A 21,296-nucleotide genomic window follows, 5' to 3' on the forward strand; every position below is an offset into this window, starting at 1 on the left:
TGAGTGAGTTGCATAGGATAAAAACAGGGTAAAATCAGAGACAAAGAGCATTGGGGCGGAATAGAGAGCAGAGACAGGGAAAGCGAAAAGGTGAGAGCTAAGGAGAGAAATTACAGTTGCAGAGTGAGAGGGAACGAGAGAGAGACAGGAGCAGGAGAGAGAGCGAGCAAAAGACAGGGAGAGGGAGTGGAGACAAAGGGAGAGAGACAGGAAGCGTGAGAGACCATCAGAGAGACAGAAAGAAAGAGAGGGGGAGAGAGAGAGAGAGAGAGGGGGAAAGTCAAAGACATATACAGACAGAGATAGTGAGTGATGGAGAACAAGAGAGAGCAAGTGATACAGTGAGAGAGATAAAGAGCGATAGTCAGGCAGACAGCGAGACAGACAGACAGAGTGTGAGACAGTAAGACAGAGAGAGTAAGACAGAGACAGAAAGAGAGAGACAGACAGAGAAACAGAGAGCATGAGAGAGAGAGAGACAGAGAGAGTGAGAGAGAGAGAGAAGGGGATACACAGGTTACTCAGAACAGTGAAGGCCATTGATGAAGAGCTGAACAATCAGCAATTGTAGATTGAGACAGCTCTTCATTACCCAATTAATCACATTCATTCTCTCTCTCTCTCTCCCTCCACCTTACTCTCCCCCCACACAGCATGGTGGCACAGTGGTGTGCCTCACAGCGTCCTGGGTTCAATTCCGGCCTCCAGGTAAGGTGGGACCTGTACAAGCAGGACTATCTACGTCTAAATCAGAACGAGACTAACATCCTTGCAGGATGTTTTGCTGGTGCTTTTGGGAGGAGTTTAAATAAATTTGGCTGGGGAAATGGGACACAGACTGTTAGCAGAGTAAGGGCACAGAATCATACAGCAAATCGATCAAGTTGGAGGGAGTGCAGCTGTATTAAGTTTCAAGGGGGTAAGGCAAGGCTGGATGGCCTCTACTTTAACGCAAGGAGTGTTGCAGGTAAAATGGAGGAATTAAGGGCAATGATTGACACATGGAAGTGTGACATTGTAGCCATCACAGACATGTGGTTGGAGGAGGGACAGGATTGACAACTTAACATTCCGGGATATAGCATCTGCAGGTGAGACAGGGGAGGAGGTAAAGGGGGAGGAGACATTGCATTATTAGTTAAGGATCAGTTACTACAGTAAGGAGAGATGATAACTTGGAGGGGGCATCAAATGAAGCTTTGTGGGTAGAGCTTAGGAATGCAAAAGGGGCAGTCAAATTGTTAGGTGTTCATTAGAGACCCCCAGGTAGTCCGAGGGATATTGAGGAGCAAATATGTGCTCAATTTGTGGAAGTGTGTAAAAACAATAACAACAAGGTGATTAGATGATTTCAACTTTCCCAACATTAACTGGAATATACATGGTGTTAAGGGCTTGGATGGAGCAGATTTCTTGAAATGTGGACAGGAGAACTTTTAAAATCAATATGTAGAAGGTCCAACAAGGGAGGGAGCTGTGCTGGACCTGATTCTGGGGAATGAAGCCAGACACATGGTTGAGGTGGTTGTGGGGAGCATTTTAGTGACAGCGATCACAACATGTTACAATTTAACCTTGTTACGGACAAGGAAATAGACAAGCCGCAAAAAAAGTTTTGAATTGGGGGAGAGCGGATTTTAGTAAAACAAAGCAGGATCTGGCTAAGGTAGACTGGGAACAGTTCCTAATGGGGAAATCTACAGAAGAGCAGTGTGGGGCATTCAAAAAGGAAATGGAAAGAGTGCAAGCTCAGCATGATCCCTCTGGGGTGATAGGAAGGACTAACAAGCCCAGAGAACTATAGATGACCAGAGATATTCAGGATACGATGGATACAAGTGCAAGGGGAACAAATCAGAGGTGGCATTAGTGAGGTATAGAAAGTGCAGGGTAGAGCTGAAGAAAGCAATTAGGAATGCAAAGAGGGGATATGAGAAAGCGCTGGCTGGTAAAAGTAGGAAAAATCCCAAGATATTCTATAAGTATATCAATGGGAAGAGGATAACCAGGGAAAGAGTGGGACCCATTAGGGACCAAGGGGGCAGTCTGTGGGTGGAGCCAGAGGACATTGGTAGAGTGTTGAATGAATAGTTCGCATCCAAGTTCACTCAAGAGAATCAGGGTGAAAGTACGGAATTCAGGGGGAGAGACTGCAAGGTTCTTGAGCAAATTAACATAGGGAAGGACAAGGTATTGGAGGTGTTGGCAGCTTTAAAAGTGGATAAATCTCCAGGTCCGGATGAATTGTGCCCGAGGCTGCTGTGGGAGACAAGGAAGGAGATTGCAGAGGCTCTGACCTAAATTTTCAATTCTTTGGCAATGAGAGAGGTGCCAGATGACTGGAGAACAACTAATGTGGTTCCGCTATTTAAGAAGGGTTGTAGAGATAAACCAGGGACCTACAGACCAGTGAGTCTCACATCAGTGGTAGGGAAACTATTGGAGAAACTTCTGAAGGAAAACATCTATCTCCACTTGGAAAGGTAAGGCTTGATCAGGGAGAGTCAGCATGGCTTTGTCAGAGGGCGGTCATGCCTAACTAATTTGATTGACATGATGTGGAGATGCTGGCGTTGGACTGGGGTGGGCACAGGTTAAAGTCCAACAGGTTTATTTGATATCACGAGCTTTTGAAGTGCTGCTTCATCAGGTGAGTCAGAAATTTCCTAATTAGATTGAATTTTTTGAGGAGGTGACCAGGTGTGTAGCTGAGGGTGGTGCAGTTGATACAGTTTATATGGATTTCAGCAAAGTGTTTGACAAGGCCCCACATGGGAGACTTGTAAAGAAGGCAAATGCACATGGAATACACGGTAATTTGATAAAGTGGATTCAAAATTGGTTCAGTTGTCGGAGACAAGAGTGTGATGACACAAGGCTGCCTTAGTGACTGGAAGCCAGGCCAGTGGCGTACCACAGGGATCTGTGTTGGGCCCCCTATTACTCGTCATTTATATAAATGACATTGATGACTATGTAGGGGGTAGGATTAGTAAGTTTTAAGATGACACAAAGATTGGCCAGGTGGTTAACAGGCTGAGTGCCTTGGGCTCCAAGAAGATATAGATGGAATGGCCAAATGGACAAATAAATGGCAGATGGAATTTAACCTTGAAAAGTGTGAGGTGATACACTTTGGAAGGAGTAATTGACAAAGAAGTACTCAATGAATGGTAGGACACTAGGGAGGTCTGTGGAACAAAGAGACCTTGGCGTGCTTGTCCATAGATCTCTGAAAGCGGAAGGGTATGTTGGTAGGGTGGTGAAAAAGGGCATACGGGACACTTGCCATTATCAATCGAGGCAAAGATTACAAGAGCAAGGAAGTCATGTTGGAGTTGTATAGAACTTTAATGAGGCCACTGCTAGAGTACTGTGTGCAGTTCTGGTCACCACATTATCGGATTGCACTGGAGAGGCTGAAGAGGAGATTCACCAAGATGCTGCCAGGGATGGAACATTTAAGTTACGAAGAGAGATTGGGTAGGCTTGGGTTGTTTTCTTTGGAGCAGAGATGTGCAGGTTAGATTGACTGGCCATGCTCAATTGCTCTTTCGTGTCAGGGGGACTAGCAGGGTAAATACATGGGGTTACGGAGATAGGGCATGGTTGCGATTGTTGTCGGGGCAGACTCGATGGGCCAAGTGGCCTCTTTCTTCATTCACTGTAGGGATTCTATGATTCTATGACTGAGGGGGCGACCTGATCGAGGTGTACAAGATTATGAGGGACATGTACAGAGTGGATAAGGAGCAGCTGTTCCCCTTAGTTGAAGGGTCAGTCACAAGGGACATAGGTTCAAGGTGGGGGGCAGAAGGTTTAGGGAGGATGTGAGGGAAAACGTTTTCACCTAGAGGGTGGTGACAGTCTGAAATGCGCAGCCTGGGAGGGTGGCAGAGGCGGGTTGCCTCACATCCTTCAAAAAGTATCTGGATGAACACTTTGCACATCATAACATTCAAGGCTATGGGCCAAATGCTGGTAGATGGGACTAGGTGGAAGTTCAGGTGTTTCATGCATGTCAGTGCGGACTCGATGGGCCAAAGAACCTCTGTATGATTCTATAATTCTATGATTCTCGGGTGACTGTGTGGTGTTTGCATGTTTTCCCTGTGTCTGCATGGGTTTCTCCCTGGTGCTCCGGTTTCCTCCCACAGTCCAAAGATGTGCAGGTTAGGTGGATTGGCCATGCTAAATTTTCCATTAGTGTCAAAAGATGTGTAGGTTAGAGGGATTAGTGGGGTAAATATGTGGGGTTACGGAGATAGGGCCTGGGTAAGATGCTCTGTCGGAGAGTCGATGCAGACCCGATGGGCCGAATAGCCTCCTACTGTATTGTAGGAATTCTATTTTATGATCAATCTCTCTCCGGTCCCACTCTCTCTCTCCCACACTCTTTTCTCACTCTATATCTCTCTTATGTCGCGTCTCTCTCACTCCATCTCTCTGTTCCTTACTCATTCTCCCTCTCTCTCACTACATTTCATTCTATCTCCCTCACTCTGCCTCTCTCTCTCTCTCACTCCACCTCACACTCTCATTCCATCTCTCTCTCTATCCCTCTCTTGTTCCGACTCTTTCTCTCTCTCTCTCTATCCATCTCACACTTCATCTCTCTCTCTCTCCATCTCTATCACTCGCTCCATATCTCTCTCTCTCTCTCACTCCATCGTTCTCTCACGCTCCACCTCTCTCTTTTGCACTCCATCTCTCTCTTTCGTGCTCCATCTCTCTCTCACGTTCCATCTCTCACTCTGCCTCTCTCTTCTCCTCTCCCTCCGCCTCTCTATCTCCCTTACTCCAAATCTGTCTCTCTTGCACCCTGTCTCCATCTCTCTCAGTCTGTCTCCCACCCCACACACTCTCTCTCACTCTGCCTCTCTCATTCCATCTCTCTTTCTCGCTCCGTCTCTCTTATTTGATCTCTTTGTCACTCCATCTGTCTCCTCTCTCTCTCTCTCTCCCTGTCTCTCTCAGCCTGTCCCCCTCACTCTGTCTCTCCCTCACTCCATCTCTCTCTCTTGCTCTGTCTCTCTCTCTCTCTCTGTCTCTTACGGTGAACGTTGAGTCGGACTCTGCTCTCCTTTCCTGACGGCAGTGCCTCGTTCCTGGTTCTACAGATGAACTCACGGCCAATGTCCCGGTCTGTCGGACAGAAGGTCAGGACGCTGACCGTGGTCGCGCACTTTCCATCATCCATCAGAGCCTGAAAGAGAGAGAGGATAACAGGGTTACTGCTGAGAAAGAAAAAGAGAGAGAGACAGAGAGAGAATGAGAGAGAGAAAGAGATAGAAAGAGAGAGAACGCGACAGAGACAGAACGATAGAGACAGAGCGAGAGAGAGAGAGCGACATAGAGTGACAGTGAAAGAGACAGAGAGATGGAAAGAGACAGATAGAGAGAGACGGACTGAGATAGAGATATAGATACAGAGGAAGATTGACAGAGAAGGACAGTGACTGGGAGAGACAGAGGGAGAGATGGTCAGCTGGAGAGATGAGGAAACTCTGCTGGAATGTACCTGGGATGAAGTTGCTCCATTCTGCTGTTGCCCCTCACTGTGCCAGGCAATCTCGGCTGCCGGCTTGGCTCTGTCAACATGACACGTCAGATTGTATGGAATGCCAGCCCTCAGCAAGATCTCTGGTGCACCATCGATGACTGGGTCACTGGGAGGGACTAGGAAGAGGAGAGATCCACACCATTGGAGAGACAGTGAGAAGCCCAGACTCTACTCACACGCTGTGATGCATCCCACTCTTTATCAACACTCACACCCTCAAGGAGAATAACAACATCACAGCAGCATGGGGAATGGTCAAAAAGTAATTCACGGCAACTTGATCAGACAAAATTATACTCCCAGCGTAGAATGAGATAGGAGTGACAGAGTGAGAGAGAGAGAGAGGGGAGAGAGTGGGGGGCGGGGAGGGGGGGGGGGGGCGGGGGGGGGGGGAGATGGGGAGAGAGAGGGAGAAAGAGTGGGAGGGAGTTAGAGAGAGGGAGGAAGAGAAAGGGAGAGGGGAAGACAGCAAGGGAGAGAGGCAGAGATGGACAGGGAGGGGGAGAGACAGTGAGAAAGAGAGGGATAGAGAGAGAGTGTGGTGCATCGGTATCGGGAGGGAATTCCAGATCTTCGGGCACCAAGCAGCTGAAGGCACAGCCACCAATGGCAGAGCAATGGGAATTGAAGTGGCTGGAATCGGAGGAACGCAGAAATCTCAGAGGATTATAGGGGCTGGAAGAGATTACAGAGATAGAGTTGAGGGGCTGGAGGAGGTCACAGCGATTGGGAGGGTTGTAGGGGCTGGAGGAGGTTACAGAGATAGGGAGTGTTGAGGGGCTGAAGGAGGTCACAGAGATAGGGAGATTTGTAGGGGCTGGAGGAGGTTACAGAAATAGGGAGTGTTGAGGGATTGGAGGAGGGTACAGAGATAGGGAGTGTTGAGGGGCTGGAGGAGGTTACAGAGATTGGGAGGGTTGTAAGGACTGGAGGAGGTTACAGAGATTGGGAGGGTTATAGGGACTGGAGGAGGTTACAGAGATAGGGAGGGGTGTAGGGACTGGAGGAGGTTACAGAGATGGGGAGGGTTGTAGGGACTGGAGGAGGTTACAGAGATAGGGAGTGTTTTAGCGACTGGAGGAGGTTACAGAGATTGAGAGGGTTATAGGGACGGGAGGAGGTTACAGAGATAGGAGGGGTGTAGGGACTGGAGGAGGTTACAGAGATAGGGAGTGTTTTAGCGACTGGAGGAGGTTACAGAGATTGAGAGGGTTGTAAGGACTGGAGGAGGTTACAGAGATTGGGAGGGTTGTAGGGACGGGAGGAGGTTACAGAGATAGGGAGGGTTGAAAGTCAGAAAGTTTGCCTGCATTGAATGGGTGAACTGGACATGGGGACTATGTTTCACGATTTAAAGTTTTACGGAGCAAGCTAGGATCATCCAAAATATCTTGGCACTTACTCAATACGGTAAGTGTAGCTCGGTCAGAGCGGAGAGCAACCTCTGTTGCCTGACATTCATAATCCGCATCATCCGAGAGCTCTGCTTCCTGGATCTCAAGGTCATAAACACCCTTGTCCATGTCTCCCAGAATTTGATACCGAGGCCAGGCTGCAAAACAGGTGCCAGGGTTAGATACAAACTAAAGTTCCCTCTACACTGTCCTCATCAAACGCTCCCAGGAGAGATAGAACACGGGGTTAGATGAAGACTATACCTCGCTCTCCACTGTCCCCAACAAACACTCCCAAGAAAGGTACAGAATGGGGTTAGATACAGAGTAAATCTCCCTCTACACTGTCCCCATCAAACACTCCCAGGACAGGTACAGCACGGGGTTAGATACAGAGTAAAGCTCCCTCTACACTGTCCCCATCAAACACTCCCAGGACAGGTACAGCACGGGGTTAGATACAGAGTAAATCTCCCTCTACACTGTCCCCATCAAACACTCCCAGAACAGGTACAGCACGGGGTTAGATACAGAGTAAATCTCCCTCTACACTGTCCCCATCAAACACTCCCAGGACAGGTACAGCACGGGGTTAGATACAGAGTAAAGCTCCATCTACACTGTCCCCATCAAACACTCCCAGAACAGGTACAGCACGGGGTTAGATACAGAGTAAATCTCACTCTACACTGTCCCCATCAAACACTCCCAGAACAGGTACAGCACGGGGTTAGATACAGAGTAAAGCTCCATCTACACTGTCCCCATCAAACACTCCCAGAACAGGTACAGCACGGGGTTAGATACAGAGTAAATCTCCCTCTACACTGTCCCCATCAAACACTCCCAGGACAGGTACAACACGGGGTTAGATACAGAGTAAATCTCCCTCTACACTGGCCCCATCAAACACTCCCAGGACAGGTACAGCACGGGGTTAGATACAGAGTAAATCTCCCTCTACACTGTCCCCATCAAACACTCCCAGGACAGGTACAGCACAGGGTTAGATACAGAGTAAAGCTCCCTCTACACTGTCCCCATCAAACACTCCCAGGACAGGTACAGCACGGGGTTAGATACAGAGTAAAGCTCCCTCTACACTGCCCCCATCAAACAATCCCAGGACAGGTACAGCACGGGGTTAGATACAGAGTAAAGCTCCCTCTACACTGTCCCCATCAAACACTCCCAGGACAGGTACAGCACGGGGTTAGATACAGAGTAAAGCTCCCTCTACACTGTCCCCATCAAACACTCCCAGGACAGGTACAGCACGGGGTTAGATACAGAGTAAAGCTCCCTCTACACTGTCCCCATCAAACACTCCCAGGACAGGTACAGCACGGGGTTAGATACAGAGTAAAGCTCCCTCTACACTGTCCCCATCAAACACTCCCAGGACAGGTACAGCACGGGGTTAGATACAGAGTAAATCTCCCTCTACACTGTCCCCATCAAACACTCCCAGGACAGGTACAGCACGGGGTTGGATACAGAGTAAAGCTCCCTCTACACTGTCCCCATCAAACACTCCCAGGACAGGTACAGCACGGGGTTAGATACAGAGTAAAGCGTCATAGACAGGAGCCCTCTAGAGATGTGGTCACACCCAAGGTGCAGGCAGATGGGTGACCGCTAGAAAGGGCAGGCAGTCAGTGCAGAAATCCCCCTGTGGCTATCCCCCTCTCTAACAGGTATACCATTTTGGATACTGTTGGGGGGATGGCCTATCAAGGGAAGACAGCAGCAGCCAGGGCAGTGGCACCACGACTGGCTCTGTTGTTCAGCAGGGAGGATCAAGATTCAGAAGAGCGATAGTTATAGGAGACTCTATAGTCAGGTGCACAGACAGGCGTTTCTGTGGCTGGGAAAGAGACTCCAGGATGGTTTGTTACCTCCCTGGTGCCAGGGCCAAGGATGTCTCTGAACGGGTGTGGTACATTCTGAAAGGGGAGGGCGAACAGCCAGAGGCCGTGGTACACCTTGGTACTAACAACATAGGCAGGAAGACTGACAGGGTCCTGCAAGGGGAGTTCAGGGAGTTAAGTAGTAAGTTGAAAAAGAGGACCTCTAGGGTTGTAATCTCAGGATTACTTCCTGTGCCACATGCCAGTGAGGCTAGGAATAGGAAGATAGTGCAACTAAATACGTGGCTATAGAGGTGGTGTAGGAGGGAGGGATCTCTTCCGGGACAGGTTGGACCTGAACAAGAACGGGTTACCCTTAAACTGGAGGGGCACCAATATCCTGACAGGTAGATTTGCTAGAGTCACTTGGGAGGGTTTAAACTAGTATGAGCAAGGGGGTGGGAACCAGAGCAGTAGGTCAGCAGGAGGGAGGGAGAGTTACAGACTTAAGGCCAGTAAGATTAAGAGGAAGAGCAGGCAGGGACTAGTTGTTGAACACAGCGGGACTGGTGGTCTGAAGTGCATTTGTTGCAACGTGAGGAGTATAACAGGCAAGATAGATGAGCTGGATTAGTACTTGGAACTATGATGTTGTTGCTATTACAGAGACTTGGTTGAAAGAGGGACAGGATTGGCAGCTAAACATTCCAGGATTTAGATGCTTCAGGCAGGATAGAGGGGGATGTAAAAGGAGTGGGGGAGTTGCATTTCTGGTTAACGAGGATATCACAGCTGTACTGAGGGAGGACACCTCAGAGGGTTCAGGCAGCGAGGCAATATGGGCAGCGAGGCAATATGGGGAGAGCTCAGGAATAGGAAAGGTGCAGTCACAATGTTGGGGGTTTATTACTGGCTTCCCAACAGCCAGCGGGAGATAGAGGAGCAGATATGCAGACAGATTTTGGAAAGATGCAAAAACAACAGGTTTGTTGTGGTGAGTAATTTTAACTTTCCCTATATTGACTGGGACTCACTTACTACTAGGGGCTTGGATGGGGCAGAATTTGTTAGGAGCGTCCAGGAGGGTTTCTTGAAATAGTATGTAAATAGCCCAACTTGGGAAGGAGCCATTTTGAACCTGGGGAATGCGCCTGGCCAGGTGATCGAAGTTTCAGGAGGAGAGCATTTTGGGAACAGTCATCATAATTCTGTAAGTTTTGGGGTGCTTGTGGATAAGGGCAAGAGTGGTCCTTGGGCGAAGATGTTAAATTGGGGGAAGACTAATTACAACAACATTAGGCAGGATCTGGAGAGTGTAGACTGGGGGAGGCTGTTTGAGGGTAAATCAACATCCAACATGTGGGAGTCTTTCAAATGTCAGTTGATTGGAATTCAGGACCGGTATGTACCTGTGAGAGTGAAGGGTAAGTGTGGCAAGTATCGGGAACCCTGGATAATGAGGGATATTATGAGCCTTGTCAAAAAGAAAAAAGAAGCATTCGTAAGGTCTAAAAGGCTTAGGACTGATGAAGCCCTTGAAGAATATAAAGAACGTAGGAAGGAACTTAAGAAAGGAGTTAGGAGGGATAAAAGGGGTCATGAAAAGTCCTTGGCAAACAGGATTAAGGAAAATCCTAAGGCATTTTATATGTATGCAAAGAGCAAGAGGGTAGCCAGGGAAAGGTTGGTCCACTCAAGGATAGTGGAGGGAATCTATGCATGGAACCAGAGGAAATGGGCGAGATACTAAATGAATACTTTGCCTCAGTATTCACCAAAGAGAGGGACTTGATGGATGAGGAGCCTAGGGTAGGGTGTGTAGATATGCTGGGTCATGTCAATATCAAAAAAGGTGTTGGGTGTCTTAAAAAGCATTAAAGTAGATAAGTCCCCAGGGCCTAATGGGATCTACCCCAGAATACTGAGGGAGGTAAGGGTGGAAATTGATGGGGCCTTGACAGAGTTCTTTCTATCCTCATTGGCTACAGGTGAAGTTCCAGAGGACTGGAGGATAGCCAATGTTGTTCCATTGTTTAAGAAGAGCAGCAAGAATAATCCAGGAAATTATAGGCCAGTGAGCTTTACGTCAGTGGTAGGGAAATTATTGGAAAAGATTCCTAAGGACAGGATTTACTCACATTTGGAAACAAATGGACTTATTAATGATAGACAGCATGGTTTTGTGAAGGGGAGGTCGTGCCTCACGAACTTGATCAAGTTTTTTGAGGCAGTGACGAAGATGATAGATGAGAGAAAGGCAGTCGATGTTGTGTACATGGACTTCAGTAAAGCCTTTGACAAGGTACCTCATGATACGAATGGTGAAGTCACACAGGATCAGAGGAGAGCTGGCAAAATGGATACAGAACTGGCTTGGTCATAGAAGTCATGATGTGGAGATGCCGGCGTTGGACTGGGGTAAACACAGTAAGAAGTTTAACAACACCAGGTTAAAGTGCAAAAGGTTTATTTGATAGCAAAAGCCACACAAGCTTTCGGAGCTCCCCTTGGAGCTCCCCTTGGAGCTCCAAAAGTTTGTGTGGCTTTTGCTACCAAATAAACCTGTTGGACTTTAACCTGGTGTTGTTAAACTTCTTATTTGGTCATAGAAGACAGGGTAGTAGTAGAGAGGTGCTTTTCTAAATGGAAGGCTGTGACGAGCAGTGTTCCACAGGGATCAGTTCTGGGACCTTTGTTGTTCATAGTATATATAAATGATTTGGAGGAAAATGTAGCTGGTCTGATTAGTAAGTTTGCAGACGACACGAAAATTGGTGAAGTTGCGGATAGGAGGATTGTCAGAGGATACAGCAAGATAGAGACCGGTTGGAGACTGGGGCGGAGAAATGGCAGATGGCGTTTAATCCGGGCAAGTTTTGAATAAACTGAAGGTCGATAAGTCCCCTGGGCCTGATGAAATATATCCTAGGATTCTTTGGGAGGCAAGGGATGAGATTGCAGAGCCTTTAGCTTTGATCTTTGGGTCCTCACCTGACGAAGGAGCTCTGCTCCGAAAGCTTATGGTATTTGCTACCAAATAAACCTGTTGGACTTTAACCTGGTGTTGTGAGACTTCTTACGGGGATGGTGCCAGAGGACTGGAGAGTGGCGAATGTTGTTCCTCTGTTTAAGAAAGGGAATAGAAATGACCCTGGTAATTATAGACCGGTTAGTCTTACTTCGGTGGTTGGTAAATTGATGGAAAAGGTCCTTAGGGATGGGATTTACGACCATTTAGAAAGATGCAGATTAATCCGGGATAGTCAGCACGGATTTGTGAAGGGCAAGTCGTGCCTCACAAATTTGATAGAATTTTTTGAGGAGGTAACTAAGTGTGTTGATGAAGGTAGGGCAGTTGATGTCATATACATGGATTTTAGTAAGGCGTTTGTTAAGGTCCCCCATGGTCGGCTTATGATGAAAGTAAGGAGGTGTGGGATAGAGGGAAAGTTGGCCGATTGGATAGGTAACTGGCTATCTGATCGAAGACAGAGGGTGGTGGTGGATGGAAAATTTTCGGACTGGAGGCAGGTTGCTAGTGGAGTGACACAGGGATCAGTGCTTGGTCCTCTGCTCTTTGTGATTTTTATTAATGACTTTGAGGAGGGGGCTGAAGGGTGGATCAGTAAATTTGCTGATGACACCAAGATTGGTGGAGTAATGGATGAGGTGGAGGGCTGTTGTAGGCTGCAAAGAGACATAGATAGGATGCAAAGCTGGGCTGAAAAATGGCAAATGGAGTTTAACCCTGATAAATGTGAGGTGATTCATTTTGGTAGGACTAATTTAAATGTGGATTACAGGGTCAAAGGTAGGGTTCTGAAGACTGTGGAGGAACAGAGAGATCTTGGGGTCCATATCCACAGATCTCTAAAGGTTGCCACTCAAGTGGACAGAGCTGTGAAGAAGGCCTATAGTGTGTTAGCTTTTATTAACAGGGGGTTGGAGTTTAAGAGCCGTGGGGTTATGCTGCAACTGTACAGGACCTTGGTGAGACCACATTTGGAATATTGTGTGCAGTTCTGGTCACCTCACTATAAGAAGGATGTGGAAGTGCTGGAAAGAGTGCAGAGGAGATTTACCAGGATGCTGCCTGGTTTGGAGGGTAGGTCTTATGAGGAAAGGTTGAGGGAGCTAGGGCTGTTCTCTCTGGAGCAGAGGAGGCTGAGGGGAGACTTAATAGAGGTTTATAAAATGATGAAGGGGATAGATAGAGTGAACGTTCAAAGACTATTTCCTCGGGTGGATGGAGCTATTACAAGGGGGCATAACTATAGGGTTCGTGGTGGGAGATACAGGAAGGATATCAGAGGTAGGTTCTTTACGCAGAGAGTGGTTGGGGTGTGGAATGGACTGCCTGCAGTGATAGTGGAGTCAGACACTTTAGGAACATTTAAGCGGTTATTGGATAGGCACATGGAGCACACCAGGATGATAGGGAGTGGGATAGCTTGATCTTGGTCTCAGATAAAGCTCGGCACAACATCGTGGGCCGAAGGGCCTGTTCTGTGCTGTACTGTTCTATGTACTGTTCTATGTTCTAAGTGTGAGATAATGCATTTTGGAAGGTCCAATGCATGTAGGAATTATACAGTAAATGATAGAACCCTTCGGAGTATTGACATGCAAAGAGATCTGGGCATACATGTCCACCGATCACTGAAAGTGGCAACGCAGATGGATAAGGTAGTCAAGAAGACATACGGCATGCTTGCCTTCATCAGTCAGGGCATTGAGTATAAAAAATGCTGCAGCTGTACAGAACCTTAGTTAGGCCTCATTTAGAATATTGTATACAGTTCTGGTCCCACACTACCAGAAGGATGTAGATGCTTTGGAGAGGGTACAGAAGAAGTTTACTAGGATGTAATGAGGAGAGGTTGGATAAACTCGGTTTGTTTTCACTGGAACAACGGAGATTGATGGGTAACATGATAGAGATTTACAAGATTGAGTGGCATGGACAGAGTGGATAGTCAGATGCTCTTTCCTAGGGTAGAAAAGTCAAGTACTAGGGGACATAGGTTTAATGTGTGTGGGGAAAAGTTCAGAGGAGATGTGCAAGGTATGTTTTTTACACAGAGGGTGGTGAATGTCTGGAATGCGCTGCCTGGGGAGGTGGTGGGAGCAGGTACGATAGCGGCATTGAAGGGGCGACTAGAATAGGATGGGAATGGAAGGATGCGGACTCCGTAAGTGCACACGGTTTTAGTTTAGGCAGGCATCATGATCGACGCAGGCTTGGAGGGCCGGAGGGCCTGTATCTGTGCTGTACTTTTATTTGATCTTTGTACTTTGTAAAGCTCTCTCGACACTGTTCCCATCAAACACTCACAGGACAGGAACAGCACAGGGTTAGATACAGAGTAAAGCTCCCTCTACACTGTCCCCATCAAACACTCCCAGGACAGGTACAGCACGGGGTTAGATACAGAGTAAAGCTCCCTCTCCACTGTCCCCATCAAACACTCCCAGGACAGGTACAGCACGGGGTTAGATACAGAGTAAAGCTCCCTCTACACTGTCCCCATCAAACACTCCCAGGACAGGTACAGCACGGGGTTAGATACAGAGTAAAGCTCCCTCTACACTGTCCCCATCAAACACTCCCGGGACAGGTACAGCACGGGGTTAGATACAGAGTAAATCTCCCTCTACACTGTCCCCATCAAACACTCCCAGGACAGGTACAGCACAGGGTTAGATACAGAGTAAATCTCCCTCTACACTGTCCGCATCAAACACTCCCAGGACAGGTACAGCACAGGGTTAGATACAGAGTAAAGCTCCCTCTACACTGTCCCCATCAAACAATTTTATATTGGGTTTATGTCACACTATTTCACATAAATATTTCTGCTTTTTTCCTCCTGAGTCTTTATCATGCGATCCTAGAATCAGAATTTATGTCACACTATTTGTAACTCCCACAGTTGCGTGGACCTGCAGAGTTTCACTGGCTGTCTTGTCTGGAGACAATACACATCTTTTTAGCCTGTCTTGATGCTCTCTCCACTCCCATTGTTTTGTTTCTTAAAGACTGGATTAGTATTCGCATTCCAACCATTATTCATGTAAATTGAGTCTGTGTCTTATAAGTTCTGTTTGTGAACAGAATTCCCACTCACCTGAAGAAGGGGCTCAGAGCCTCGAAAGCTTGTGTGGCTTTTGCTACCAAATAAACCTGTTGGACTTTAACCTGGTGTTGTTAAACTTCTTACTGTGTTTACCCCAGTCCAACGCCGGCATCTCCACATCATGCCCATCAAACACTCCCAGGACAGGTACAGCACAGGGTTAGATACAGAGTAAAGCTCCCTTGACACTGTCTCCATCAAACACTCATGATGTGGAGTTGCCGGCGTTGGACTGGGGTAAACACAGTAAGAAGTCTAACAACACCAGGTTAAAGTCCAACAGGGTTATTTGGTAGCAAAAGCCAAAAGCGAAAGCTAGTGGCTTTTGCTACCAAATGAACCTGTTGGACTTTAACCTGGTGTTGTTAGACTTGTTACTCCATCAAACACTCCCAGGACAGGTACAACATGTGGTAAGATACCAAGTAAAGCTCCCTGTACAATGTCCCCATCAAACACATTCAAGACAGTTAAAGCACCATGTTAAATTTAGAGTATTAAGAGTAGAGATATAGAGTATCGGGTCACTGTCTGTGTGGAGTTTGCACGTTCTCCCCATGTCTGCATGGGTTTCCTCCGGGTGCTCCGGTTTCCTTCCACAGACTAAAGATGTGCGGGTTCGATTGATTGGCCATGCTAAATTGCCCCTTGGTGTCAGGGGGGCTAGCTCGGGTAAATGCATGTGGTTATGGGGACAGGGCCTGGGTGGGATAGTGGTCGGTGCAGACTCGATGGGCCGAATGGCCTCCTTCTGCATTGCAGGATTCTATAATTCTATATCTCCTTCTACACTGTCACCATCAAACACTCAGGACAGGTAGAGCGGTGGTTAGATACAAACTGAATCTTGCTCTGCCAATGATGAGGGATGAAGTTAACATCGAGTTCCTTACCTGGTAACCCATAACCCATTCCAAGGGCAAGTCCATCTTTGGTCCATTGTACGATTCCTGAATAATTGGAGACTGCGCAGGACAGAACAGCTCTCTCTCCAGCGACCACCACTTGGTCTAAAGGTTGCTGCGTGATTCTGGTACTGCGACCTGTGTAAGGAGGGGCAGCCATTTTAAATTAGTCGAACCATTTGCATCAGTTCCCCTCCCCATCACTAACATATGAATTGTCAAGCTCCCTTCACTCCTCACCAACTCTTGGAAAATTAGAAAGGACATCAATCATTCCAATACAATCCTCACTCCACTCCATTCAAATACACTCCTCACTCCACTCCACTCAAATACAATCCTCACTCCACTCCATTCCAATACAATCCTCACTCCACTCCATTCCAATACAATCCTCACTCCACTCCATTCAAATACACTCCTCACTCCACTCCACTCAAATACAATCCTCACTCCACTCCATTCCAATACAATCCTCACTCCACTCCAATACAATCCTCACTCCACTCCATTCAAATACACTCCTCACTCCACTCCACTCAAATACAATCCTCACTCCACTCCATTCCAATACAATCCTCACTCCACTCCATTCCAATACAATCCTCACTCCACTCCATTCCAATACAATCCTCACTCCACTCCATTCCAATACAATCCTCACTCCACTCCATTCCAATACAATCCTCACTCCACTCCATTCCAATACAACCCTCACTCCACTCCATTCCAATACAATCCTCACTCCACTCCATTCCAATACAATCCTCACTCCACTCCATTCAAATACAATCCTCACTCCATTCAAATACAATCCTCACTCCACTCCATTCCAATACAACCCTCACTCCACTCCATTCAAAAACAATCCTCACTCCACTCCATTCAAATACAATCCTCACTCCACTCCATTCCAATACAATCCTCGCTCCACTCCATTCCAATACAATCCTCACTCCACTCCATTTAACTACAATCCTCAATCCACCACATACAATCCTCACTCCACTCCATTCCAATACAATCCTCACTCCACTCCATTCCAATACATAGAACATAGAACATAGAACATAGAACATAGAAAGCCACAGCACAAACAGGCCCTTCGGCCCACAAGTTGCGCCGATCACATCCCCACCTCTAGGCCTATCTATAGCCCTCAATCCCATTAAATCCCATGTACTCATCCAGAAGTCTCTTAAAAGACCCCAACGAGTTTGCCTCCACCACCACCGACGTCAGCCGATTCCACTCACCCACCACCCTCTGAGTGAAAAACTTACCCCTGACATCCCCCCTGTACCTACCCCCCAGCACCTTAAACCTGTGTCCTCTCGTAGCAACCATTTCAGCCCTTGGAAATAGCCTCTGAGAGTCCACCCTATCCAGACCCCTCAACATCTTGTAAACCTCTATCAGGTCACCTCTCATCCTTCGTCTCTCCAGGGAGAAGAGACCAAGCTCCCTCAACCTATCCTCATAAGGCATGCCCCCCAATCCAGGCAACATCCTTGTAAATCTCCTCTGCACCCTTTCAATGGCTTCAACATCTTTCCTGTAATGAGGTGACCAGAACTGCGCGCAGTACTCCAAGTGGGGTCTAACCAGGGTCCTATAAAGCTGCAGCATTATCTCCCGACTCCTAAACTCAATCCCTCGATTAATGAAGGCTAGTACGCCATACGCCTTCTTGACCGCATCCTCCACCTGCGAGGCCGATTTAAGAGTCCTATGGACCCGGACCCCAAGGTCCTTCTGATCCTCTACACTGCTAAGAATGGTACCCTTCATTTTATACTGCTGCTCCATCCCACTCCACTCCATTCCAATACAATCCTCACTCCACTCCATTCCAATACAATCCTCACTCCACTCCATTCCAATACAATCCTCACTCCACCCCATTCAAATACAATCCTCACTCCATTCCAATACAATCCTCGCTCCACTCCATTACAATACAATCCTCACTCCACTCCATTCCAATACAATCCTCACTCCACTCCATTCCAATACAATCCTCACTCCACTCCATTCAAATACAACCCTCACTCCACTCCATTCAAATACAATCCTCACTCCACTCCATTCAAATACAATCCTCACTCCACTCCATTCAAATACAACACTCACTCCACTCCATTCAAATACAACACTCACTCCACTCCATTCAAATAGAATCCTCACTCCACTCCATTCAAATACAACCCTCACTCCACTCCATTCAAATACAACCCTCACTCCACTCCATTCAAATACAATCCTCACTCCACTCCACTCCAATACAATCCTCAGTCCACTCCATTTAACTACAATCCTCAATCCACCCCCATACACTCCTCACTTCACTCCATTCCAATATCATTCTCACACCACTCCATTCCAATACAACCCTCACTCTACTCCATTCAAATACAATCTTCACTCCATTCAAATACAATCCTCACTCCATTCAAATACAATCCTCACTCCATTCAAATACAATCCTCACTCCATTCAAATACAATCCTCACTCCATTCAAATACAATCCTCACTCCATTCAAATACAATCCTCACTCCATTCAAATACAATCCTCACTCCATTCAAATACAATCCTCACTCCACTCCATTAAACTACAATACTCAATCCACTCCATTTAACTACAATCCTCACTCCACTCAATTCCAATACAATCCTCACTCCACTCCATTCCAATACAATCCTTACTCCACTCCATTCCAATACAATCCTCACTCCACTCCATTCAAATACAATCCTCACTCCACTCCATTCCAATACAATCCTCACTCCACTCCATTCAAATACAATCCTCACTCCATTCAAATACAATCCTCACTCCACTCCATTCCAATACAACCCTCACTCCACTCCATTCAAAAACAATCCTCACTCCACTCCATTCAAATACAATCCTCACTCCACTCCATTCCAATACAATCCTCGCTCCACTCCATTCAAATACAATCCTCACTCCACTCCATTCAAATACAATCCTCACTCCACACCATTCCAATACAATCCTCACTCCACTCCATTCCAATACAACCCTCAATCCACCCCCATGCCATCCTCACTCAACTCCATTCCAATACAATCCTCACTCCACTCCATTCAAATACAATCCTCACTCCACTCCATTCCAATACAATCCTCACTCCACTCCATTCCAATACAATCCTCACTCCACTCCACTCAAATACAATCCTCAGTCCACTCCATTTAACTTCAATCCTCAATCCACCCCCATTCAATCCTCACTTCACTCCATTCCAATATCATTCTCACACCACTCCATTCCAATACAACCCTCACTCTACTCCATTCAAATACAATCTTCACTCCATTCAAATACAATCCTCACTCCATTCAAATACAATCCTCACTCCATTCAAATACAATCCTCACTCCATTCAAATACAACCCTCACTCCACTCCATTCCAATACAATCCTCACTCCACTCCATTCCAATACAATCCTCACTCCGCTCCATTCAAATACACTCCTCACTCCACTCCATTCAAATACAATCCTCACTCCACTCCATTCCAATACAATCCTCACTCCACTCCACTCCAATACAATCCTCACTCCACTCCAATACAATCCTCACTCCACTCCAATACAATCCTCACTCCACTCCAATACAATCCTCACTCCACTCCAATACAATCCTCACTCCACTCCAATACAATCCTCACTCCACTCCAATACAATCCTCACTCCACTCCAATACAATCCTCACTCCACTCCAATACAATCCTCACTCCACTCCAATACAATCCTCACTCCACTCCAATACAATCCTCACTCCACTCCATTCCAATACAACCCTCACTCCGCTCCATTCAAATACAATCCTCACTCCACTCCATTCCAATACAATCCTCACTCCATTCAAATACAATCCTCACTCCACTCCATTCCAATACAACCCTCACTCCACTCCATTCAAAAACAATCCTCACTCCACTCCATTCAAATACAATCCTCACTCCACTCCATTCCAATACAACCCTCACTCCACTCCATTCCAATACAACCCTCACTCCACTCCATTCAAAAACAATCCTCACTCCACTCCATTCAAATACAATCCTCACTCCGCTCCATTCAAATACAATCCTCACTCCACTCCATTCAAATACAATCCTCACTCCATTCAAATACAATCCTCACTCCATTCAAATACAATCCTCACTCCATTCAAATACAATCCTCACTCCATTCAAATACAATCCTCACTCCACTCCATTCCAATACAACCCTCACTCCACTCCATTCAAAAACAATCCTCACTCCACTCCATTCAAAAACAATCCTCACTCCACTCCATTCCAATACAATCCTCACTCCACCCCATTCAAATACAATCCTCACTCCATTCCAATACAATCCTCGCTCCACTCCATTACAATACAATCCTCACTCCACTCCATTCCAATACAAACCTCACTCCACTCCATTCCAATACAATCCTCACTCCACTCCATTCAAATACAACCCTCACTCCACTCCATTCCAATACAATCCTCACTCCACTCCATTCCAATACAATCCTCACTCCACTCCATTCAAATACAATCCTCACTCCACTCCATTCAAATACAATCCTCACTCCACTCCATTCAAATACAATCCTCACTCCACTCCATTCAAGTACAACACTCACTCCACTCCATTCAAATAGAATCCTCACTCCACTCCATTCAAATACAACCCTCACTCCACTCCATTCAAATACAACCCTCACTCCACTCCATTCAAATACAATCCTCACTCCACTCCACTCCAATACAATCCTCAGTCCACTCCATTTAACTACAATCCTCAATCCACCCCCATACACTCCTCACTTCACTCCATTCCAATATCATTCTCACACCACTCCATTCCAATACAATCCTTACTCCACTCCATTCCAATACAATCCTCACTCCACTCCATTCAAATACAATCCTCACTCCACTCCATTCAAATACAATCCTCACTCCACTCCATTCAAATACAATCCTCACTCCACTCCATTCCAATACAATCCTCACTCCACTCCATTCAAATACAATCCTCACTCCACACCATTCCAATACAATCCTCACTCCACTCCATTCCAATGCAACCCTCAATCCACCCCCATGCAATCCTCACTCAACTCCATTCCAATACAATCCTCACTCCACTCCACTCAAATACAATCCTCAGTCCACTCCATTTAACTACAATCCTCAATCCACCCCCATACAATCCTCACTTCACTCCATTCCAATATCATTCTCACACCACTCCATTCCAATACAACCCTCACTCTACTCCATTCAAATACAATCTTCACTCCATTCAAATACAATCCTCACTGCATTCAAATACAATCCTCACTCCATTCAAATACAATCCTCACTCCATTCAAATACAATCCTCACTCCATTCAAATACAATCCTCACTCCA

General features: G+C 46.7%; 1 protein-coding gene and 1 long non-coding RNA gene across 2 annotated transcripts in view; one reads left to right on the forward strand and one right to left on the reverse strand.

Moving 5' to 3' along the window:
- Positions 1-21,296, forward strand: part of LOC144486209 (uncharacterized) — a 234,274-nt gene that overhangs the window by 67,888 nt on the left and 145,090 nt on the right. The window contains exons 2-3 of the long non-coding RNA XR_013496231.1: positions 1-3; positions 654-708. The exon at positions 1-3 is cut by the window's left edge and continues 90 nt beyond it. This is a non-coding gene — a long non-coding RNA (uncharacterized LOC144486209). The remainder of the gene's footprint in view (positions 4-653; positions 709-21,296) is intronic.
- LOC144486207 (kin of IRRE-like protein 1) overlaps positions 1-21,296 on the reverse strand; it is a 174,192-nt gene that overhangs the window by 39,170 nt on the left and 113,726 nt on the right. The window contains exons 2-5 of the mRNA XM_078204290.1: positions 15,838-15,987; positions 6,966-7,115; positions 5,522-5,679; positions 5,056-5,206 (exon numbers count right to left, since the gene is read on the reverse strand). Of these exons, the coding sequence (XP_078060416.1) occupies positions 5,056-5,206; positions 5,522-5,679; positions 6,966-7,115; positions 15,838-15,987 (609 nt within the window). The remainder of the gene's footprint in view (positions 1-5,055; positions 5,207-5,521; positions 5,680-6,965; positions 7,116-15,837; positions 15,988-21,296) is intronic.

Source organism: Mustelus asterias, unplaced genomic scaffold (genome assembly GCF_964213995.1).
Source record: "Mustelus asterias unplaced genomic scaffold, sMusAst1.hap1.1 HAP1_SCAFFOLD_298, whole genome shotgun sequence".
Taxonomy (NCBI): Eukaryota; Metazoa; Chordata; class Chondrichthyes; order Carcharhiniformes; family Triakidae; genus Mustelus; species Mustelus asterias.